The sequence below is a fragment of the Oncorhynchus keta genome, chromosome 5 (genome assembly GCF_023373465.1).
Source record: "Oncorhynchus keta strain PuntledgeMale-10-30-2019 chromosome 5, Oket_V2, whole genome shotgun sequence".
In the NCBI taxonomy this organism is placed as follows: domain Eukaryota; kingdom Metazoa; phylum Chordata; class Actinopteri; order Salmoniformes; family Salmonidae; genus Oncorhynchus; species Oncorhynchus keta.
Window position 1 is genome coordinate 4346070 of NC_068425.1, and position 9177 is coordinate 4355246.

Here is a 9177-nt window from a genome sequence, read left to right on the forward strand (position 1 = left end):
GATGGAAGGAAGCACATTGGCCCGCTAAGTTGCTAGACTATTGAAATGCAACATAAGACACCGCATGGATCACACAAGGCGTTTTCAGACGCTGCACGTGGAATAATAATAATGTTTTCAGGATTTCCAGTGCAGTTCCACCACGCAGCACGTCACTATACAACGTGGATAATTTTTTTTTTTTTTAAATTACATAATGCAAAGTAAGATGCAAAGCAAGATGGATACAGTCGATACAAGCAGAATTTCCCTGTGGGACGGTCCAGAAGGATGAACGACCAGTCTGTGTCACACACGTCACCAGGTTGAAACAGACAGGGAAGCAGCAGCAGCTGGAAATAGACATTTTGCAAATGGGATTTCAGGTATTGGGAACCGCAGTTTTAAAAAAGGCCTGCAGCACACCTGCTCTCTTTCAAGTAAAACAACAGCCGTTCACACTTTGTTTGAAAAAAAAAATACTTAGGACACAAAGGAAATTGAATAGGAGTTAGAAAAAAAGAGTGAGTGGAAAGCAGTAAAAGGGTAACGAGTGAGCAGTAAATGGAGGATAACAATGTCACCAGGACATTGATATCCATACCCCCTCAAGAGGATAGCAAACACTAACTTGTCCGACTTTGTGTAAACTGAGTGAGTGAGTGTATTAACCGGGAAACTGGTTCCAGGAAAGCAGCCGCTCAACTATCACTATAACAGGTCAGGGGTCAGGGCATATCTTTTGGTCTAGGTGAGGGGTCAAAGGTCATACACGAGCTGGGTTGTAATAAAACATCATGGAAATTTGGTGAGTAATACACAAAAAGTCTCAAACAACTTACACAAGCACTATAAGTGAATAGTCTAAGGTAAATTGGGGTAAAAGGTAGTGATTGAGTAGAATATAAGAGCTCTGCTCTGTGTGTGGTCTACTACACCCCTACCCCACTACTGACAGGACGTGGCAGGGGGATGCACCAGAGCAGAGGTCCATGTAGTCCTATTTATAATTGATCGATTGAATTAGCCCGACCGGTCAGTCTTGTCATAAACATCAGACATGTGGCCGTCAACAAATGGACAGTCACAAACTAAAAACACTGAAATAGGACTACACACAGAGGCTGGCCCTAGTTTCAATCGAAGCGTCATTATGGGTAAGATTCTGTAAGGATCCATTCTGTCCCTCTCCATTCGGGTGAACTGTACACCAGGTAGAGCACTGACTGACTGACTGACTGGCTGGCTGGCAGACTGACGGACAAACTGACTGGTTTACTGGCTGGCTGACCAGAGTTACATTTCAGAAGGGTTGTCATGGGAACAGTGAACACATTAAGACCACTTAGTTTTAATTAAGGGCCGAACAAAGCAGCTGCCAGAAGCAGACAGAGGCCCACACATTTCCTGATTAGGGGCCGGGGTCCAGTGTGCTCAGACTGGCCTGCGAAGATCGTTCATGAACATGTCTACACCTTAAATAATTCAGAAAGAACTCTGACACGCTCAACTGTGCAAGGTAAGCGCTAAGAGGGAGGGAGGGAGAAAGCACAGTCTCAAAATGTCTGCTTTAAGTGAGAACACCCAAATTAGTATCTACGATCAAATTAGATTTACTTCAAATGATTATCCTAGAAAATATCAAAAATTATTTATAGAACATAAATCACAATGTTGTTGTGGACAATTGTTGATCCGTTGTTGTCGCTGTGGTGATATCCCTCCATAGCATGTTCACAGGAATATCAAAACCTTCATTATATGGTGGGAGAGGCTGAGTGCCTTTAGGACAAAGACAGGCCTCGTTTTAAGACTGGCAACTAATGGTGAACATGTTATTATCCCGTGGATTAGGCTAATGTTCCACATGACCCCCCTCTGGTTCAAGTCGATATGCCGATTGCCTGAAACACCCCTCGAAATAACTACAGGCCTCAGGGTTTTGATGTCTACAGGTTGAGGTTAACCACACATACACACACTTCAGACATCATGGGTTACCAGCATTCTTGTCTATTGTTAAAACTAGGGCGTACTGAAAAAGATAATAATATGCCATTTAACAGACGCTTTTATCAAAAGGGACTTACAGTCATGATTGTAGTCATTTTACGCACAGGAATCGAACCCACTATCCTGGCATTGCAACTGCCATGCTCTGTCAAATTCAATGTGACATCTTTGGTTAAATAAGGAACAAATTAAATTAAACATTTAAAAACTATTACTGGTTTGTGTATAACAATTTTGATATAAATCCCCCAAGATTTGAATGCCTCAATTGAGACATACATACAGTCTCCCCTTGAATTTTTCCACATTTTGTTATGTTACAGCCTTATTCTAAAATAGATTTTTTTAGATCATCAATCGACACACAATACCCCATAATGACAAAGCGAAAACTGTTTATTTGAAATGTTTGCAAATGTATTAAAAATCTAAAACAGAATACCTTATTTAAACACAGTTGAAGTCGGAAGTTTACATACTCCAGGTTGGAGTCATTAAAACTCGTTTTTCAACCACTCCACAAATTTCTTGTTAACAAACTACAGTTTTGGCAAGTTGGTTAGGACATCTACTTTGTGCATGACACAGACATTTTTCCAACAATTGTTTACAGACAGATTATTTCACTATCACAATTCCAGTGGGTCAGAAGTTTACATACACTAAGTTGGCTGTGCCTTTAAACAGCTTGGAAAATTCCAGAAACGTATGTCATGCCTTTAGAAGCTTCTGACAAGCTAATTGACATAATTTGAGTCAATTGGAAGTGTACCGGTGGATGTATTTCAAGGCCTACCTTCAAACTCAGTGCCTCTTTGCTTTACATCATGGGAAAATCAAAAGAAATCAGGCAAGACTTCAGAAATAAATTGTAGACATCCACAAGTCTGTTCATCCTTGGGAGCAATTTCCAAACGCCTGAAGGTACCACGTTCATATGTACAAACAATAGTGCGCAAAAATAAACACCATGGGACCACGCAGCCGTCATGACGCTCAGGAAGAAGACGCATTCTGTCTCCTAGATATGAACGTACTTTGGTGCGAAAAGTGCAAATCAATCCCAGAACAACAGCAAAGGACCTTGTGAAGATGCTGGAGGAAACAGCCCACTTGGAGCTTGCCAAAAGGCACCTAAAGACTCTCACAGACCATGAAAAAGAAGACTCTCTGGTCTGATGAAACCAAGATTGAACTCTTTGGGCTGAATTCCAAGCGTCACATCTGGCGGAAACCTGCCACCATCCCTACAGTGAAGCATGGAGGTGGCAGCATCATACTGTGGGGAATTTTTTTCAACGGCAGGGACTGGGAGACTAGTCAGGATCAAGGCAAAGATATAAGGAGCAAAGTACAGAGGGATCATTCATGAAGTCCTGAGCACACTGGATCAGGTTCTCAGACTGGGGCAAAGGTTCACCTTCCACCAGGACAAGAACCCTAAGCATACAGCCAAGACAACACAGGAGTGGCTTCTGGACAAGTCTCTAGATGTCCTTGAGTACCCCAGCCAGAGCCCACACTTGAACCCGGTCTAACATCTCTGGAGAGACCTGAAAATAGCTGTGCAGTGATGCTCCCCATTCAACCTGACAAAGCTTGAGAAGATCTGCAGAGAAGAATGGGAGGAACTCCCCAAATACAGGTGTGCCAAGCTTGTAGGGTCACACCCAAGAAGACTCAATGCAGTAATCGCTGCCAAAGGTGCTTCAAGTACTGAGTAAAGGGTTAAAATAAATACTTATGGAAACATCATATTTAAGTTTATTATAAAAAAAGAGAAGGGTTTTGCTTTGTCATTATGGGGTATTGTGTGTAGGTTGATGAGGGGGTGAAAAACTATTTCAGAATAAGGCCATTTTAGAATAAAGCTGTACCATAAAGCGTGGAAAAAGTCCAAGGGTCTGAATACAGGGTCTGAATACTTCACAATTGCACTGTATCGTGTGAATGTCAGCAGTTCAGTAAGTCGCTTTAGATCATTTGGATAATTAAAGCCTCTTCTATGACCCGATTTTGTATACCTCATGAAGGATCTGTAAAACAGGTAGGTAGGTGGTCCTGATCCTACCATCTGTGTGCAACAGTTACCTCAGACAGACAACAGACACTATGGTGGACCAGGGGCCATCCCAGAACAGAGCATAGCAGGGATCCCCTACTGACCTATAAATTCCCACAGAGCCACAGCATAATGACATCCTAAGCTTCAACATGAATACCCTTCCCATCATAGACCAGGGTTATGTTCAGTAGGGCACACCGTAGCAAAACGTTCTGCAACTAATTTCCTTTTAAATCCACAAAGGGAGATGAACAAGTAAACACTTAGGGCAGAAAGGTAGAGAGTTGGGATGCAGCACTAGATCCTCCTTAGGTCCTCCTCACTTATTGACTCAGTCTCACACCCAACCCAAGACACACTGATGATGAGAACATGAGTCATAATTATGAACAGGACACAGCTCTAGCAGGGTGGAGCTACAAAGCAGCGACAGGTTTCAGGTGCAGAGAACAAACAAGAGATGTTTTTATAACCTTTGTTCACTGGGAACTCTGTTTTATCACAGACAGACAGACAGACAAATCAAGTAGGCTAATCAATATTGTCATTCATTCCTTATTTAACCAGGGAAGTCAGATTGAGTTTGACATAGCATGGGGTTGTCTTTCATATCTATCTGTTCACCCATTCCATGAGTTGCTCTTTCTCTCGTATGCTCCGACCCCGGTGTACACAAACTAATTTAGTTATTTTGTTTTATTATTAGATTTTTACAGAGATAACTGATATCAATTAGTCTGCTTGATGTCTGACAAAACTAGAGACATCTTAGTGTGTGTGTGTGGGTGGGTGTGTGTGTTTATTGGCATGAATTCAGAGTACTCCCAAGCTCTTTTCATTATCCCTGGCTAGCCAGGGAAATCGGGGACCTCTTAACATTTCAGGAATGTGAAGGAAGGTTATCGTTACAGGACTTCCAAATGAAGCCCTTTTTAACCAAGATCGGCATGGTTCTTCACTGTTTACTATGTGCAGTAGAATGTCTTATGTGCAGTAGGACTATGCATTAATCAAGAGTTCTGGACTGTCGCTAGGGTTGACCAATAAGAGAGCTTATGTATAGTAAGAGAGCACTTGACAAGACATTTACATTTAAGTCATTTAGCAGACGCTCTTATCCAGAGCGACTTACAAATTGGTGCATTCACCTTATGACATCCAGTGGAACAGCCACTTTACAATAGTGCATCTAAATATTTTAGGGGGGTGAGAAGGATTACTTATCCTATCCTAGGTATTCCTTAAAGAGGTGGGGTTTCAGGTGTCTCCGGAAGGTGGTGATTGACTCCGCTGTCCTGGCGTCGTGAGGGAGTTTGTTCCACCATTGGGGGCCAGAGCAGCGAACAGTTTTGACTGGGCTGAGCGGGAACTGTACTTCCTCAGTGGTAGGGAGGCGAGCAGGCCAGAGGTGGATGAACACAGTGCCCTTGTTTGGGTGTAGGGCCTGATCAGAGCCTGGAGGTACTGAGGTGCCGTTCCCCTCACAGCTCCGTAGGCAAGCACAATGGTCTTGTAGCGGATGCGAGCTTCAACTGGAAGCCAGTGGAGAGAGCGGAGGAGCGGGGTGACGTGAGAGAACTTGGGAAGGTTGAACACCAGACGGGCTGCGGCGTTCTGGATGAGTTGTAGGGGTTTAATGACACAGGTAGGGAGCCCAGCCAACATCGAGTTGCAGTAATCCAGACGGGAGATGACAAGTGCCTGGATTAGGACCTGCGCCGCTTCCTGTGTGAGGCAGGGTCGTACTCTGCGGATGTTGCAGAGCATGAACCTACAGGAACGGGCCACCGCCTTGACTACTCCATATCCTCATATTATAAGTAATACAAACATACATACATGCTGGTGTATGGTGGTTGGTTATTGGTTCTGTCCTTTCCCATCTATACTGAACAAAAATATAAAACGCAACATGTAAAGTGTTGGTCCCATGTTTCATGATCTGAAATAATATATTCCAGAAATGTTCCAAGCACAAAAAGCTTACTTCTCTCAAATTGTGTGCACAAATGTGTTTACATCCCTGTTAGTAAGCTCTTATCCTTTGGCAATATAATCCATCAATCTGACAGGTGTGGCATATCAAGAAGCTGATTAAACTGTATGATCATTACACAGGTGCACCTTGTGCTGGGGACAATAAAAGGCCACTAAAATGTGCAGTTTTGTCACAACACAATGCCACTGATGTCTCAAGTTGAGGGTGCCTGCAATTGGCATGCTGACTGCAGGAATATCCCCCAGAGCTGTTGCCAGATGATTGAATGTTCATTTCTCTACCATAAGCCAGCGTTTTAGAGAATTTGTCAGTACTTCCAACCGGCCTCATAAATGCAGATCATTTGTAACCACGCCAGCGCCAGGACCTCCACATCAGGCTGCTTTACTTGCGGGATCGTCTGAGGCCAGCCACCTGGACAGCTGATGAAACTGAGGAGTATTTCTGTATGTAATAAAGCCCTCGTGGGGAAAAACTCATTCGGATTGTCTGGGCCTGACTCCCAAGTGGGTGGGCCTATGCCCTCCTAGGCCCACCCATGACTGCGCCCCTGCCCAGCCATGTGAAATCCATAGATTAGGGCCTATTGAATTCATTTCAATTGACTGATTTCCTTATATGAACTGTAATCATTGAAATTGTTGCGTTTCTATTTTTGTTCAGTATAGATGTTCTTTCAACTGGGGAGGGTAGGCGGCTTATATGAAACTAAAACGGGTTTCGTTTAAATAGTGTAGTAACGTTAGGCATATATCCAACAAACAGATTATCTTTAAGTGGGTGTGTATGCGCGTCATCGAAAGAGAACGGGTGGTTTCAGTAGGCTCCTACCATTAGCATTATTATAGAGAAATATACCATTATCGATACCGCCTATTATATTATTTAGATACATTTTTTAAATCTCACGCTATTTGTGCAGCAGCTGACCTGACAATAGCCTATGTGTTTTTCAGTGGTGAACACTCGGTTCAGGTCAGGATATTTTATAGTCCCGGAGTTACTCGCCAGCCAAAATTAAATTAGTTCGATCCATTATTGGTGATTGAAATTAGACAAGCTGTCAAAACCGATGCCTCGTCACCATTTGCTAGGGGGGCCTCAATGCACCAGTCGAAATTGGCAAGCAAGCGAGCTGGATCTTAAATCAACTACTGTAGATCAAATAGGCTGCTGTGACCCAAACAAGGATGTTGTAAGGATATGTTTTTTCGACGTTATACAATATTCGGGCACAACACCTGGCAATCTGAGGAAGGACCGCTATTCGGGTTGAAATGGGGGTGCCGAGAAGGGCTACATCCCACACACGCTCTCTGTCCCACCTCTAACGTACTGTAGGCGACTCTTTGTGTGCCCAAAATCGCTGAGTTTACACAACGCGCAGTCAGTTCACCTTCATGCACGCGCTTTTCATTACACTGACAGTCGGGGAACAATGCTGGATTACATGGGAGGGAGGGGAATGTAGGAAAAACACAGAACAAAACATTATAAACGTTCGGCTACAATAGCCTAGGCCACATACCTGCATTGGCGTAAGATTTGGCCAAGACCCATCCCACACTTGCGCATATTTTTGCCCTGGTACAATCATACAGATCCAAAGGTTTTATGTCCGGGACTACAAAAGTCTTCCTCATCGCGTTGGAGTCCACCATAGCAAGTCCGCAGACGGGCCGTGGTAACCGGAGGGAGATATAGACCTATAAAATAGTTGGTGGCGAAAGAAAAAGCTTCAAATCAAGCATTCATTCTTTTATTTTTCCTATTCCATAACACTGTGGCTGAGGAACACGGATGTGTGTAATCGTTTTCTCGGGAAATATCCAGACACTATGGGCCCCAGCTCAGGATATATCCCGTTTCTCTCCTGATTACAGACCCCCCCCCAAAAAAAAAAAATGGTCATAAGATGAAGGCGCGCGGTCTTAAAGCCCTACTGAAGCCCCAACACATCGGGTTATACAAAATAAATAAATAAAGGCGTATTATTTCCCGTTTCGCCGTCCGCATTGCTAACATTTGGTTAGCGCTGTACAGTAGGCTGGAGCCCCGTCGATGACTGATTTCCAGGTGCTCCACAATGGCATCACTCACTCAGCCGACTGGCCAATCGCGTTTGAGGAAGAGTGAAGGGGCGGGTTCTCAATCCTGTGAACGCGACCAGCAGGTAGCGAGCGGTATGATGACAGGTGCATTAGGTATGGCATAAATATGAATTAGGTGGGTGAAACCTGCCGTGTTGAATTGAGCAAATAGCGCAAAGGAGGTTTCCATACACTTGTCTCCAAATATTGTCTTCTGACCATGAAACCTACCATATAGGTAAAAGAAAACGCCAACAATGATGCATTTTGAGATTTCTATGCATTATACGTTTTAATTAAACAGGTGCATAAATGGCCTTAGTTGCCATAAATGATAATGCAATGTAGGCATTTTTTTATCACAGGTCTCAAGTAGGCCTACTCTGTGTGGTTTTGAACAAAAAGTAGCCCACCAAATGATATGCAACTTCTATAAAAATAAAACACATGGACTGCCACAAACCCCCAAATTGTACTAAAATAAACATGTGAAATAGGAGCCTAGGCCTTGATTTCTTTTCTTTCCACTTTCCAGTCAACGCTCAAGCTTTGCAAACCACACAGAAAACACAGAATTCTCAGCAGGCACACAGATCTCCCAATCACATCACATGATGGCCTTGAAAGTTCCAAGAGCTCTCTCAGCAGTAACATTGTGACTATGTCCCAAATGGATCTCTATTCCTTATATAGTGCACTACTTTCGATCAGGGCCCATAAGGCTCTGACACCCTTTTCCCTACACTATGTAGGGAAAAGGGTGTCATTAGGGACGCAGCCTATGAGAGGATTACCTCTCAACTATTTTCATCTAATTATGGAAGAGAAGAACGCTAAGGCCTATTTCTTCTCCGTTCCAGGGTGATTCCTTTCTCTGAATAACTAACCGATCACTTAAAACAGGAGAAAAAAGTACCACATTTTCATACTTGAGTAAAAGTAGGGATACCTTAAAAGAAAATAACTAAAGTAAAAGTAAAAGTCACACAGTAAAATATTAATTGAGTAAGTCTAAAAGTATTTGGTTTTAA

General features: G+C 43.2%; 1 protein-coding gene across 1 annotated transcript in view; it reads right to left on the reverse strand.

The window, feature by feature from the left end:
- camsap3 (calmodulin regulated spectrin-associated protein family, member 3) overlaps positions 1-8164 on the reverse strand; it is a 57635-nt gene extending 49471 nt beyond the window's left edge. Inside the window, 1 exon segment of the mRNA XM_035770761.2 lies at positions 7585-8164. Within this exon segment, the coding sequence (XP_035626654.2) occupies positions 7585-7717 (133 nt within the window). The 5' untranslated portion in view covers positions 7718-8164.
- Between the last annotated feature and the right edge of the window lie 1013 nt (positions 8165-9177).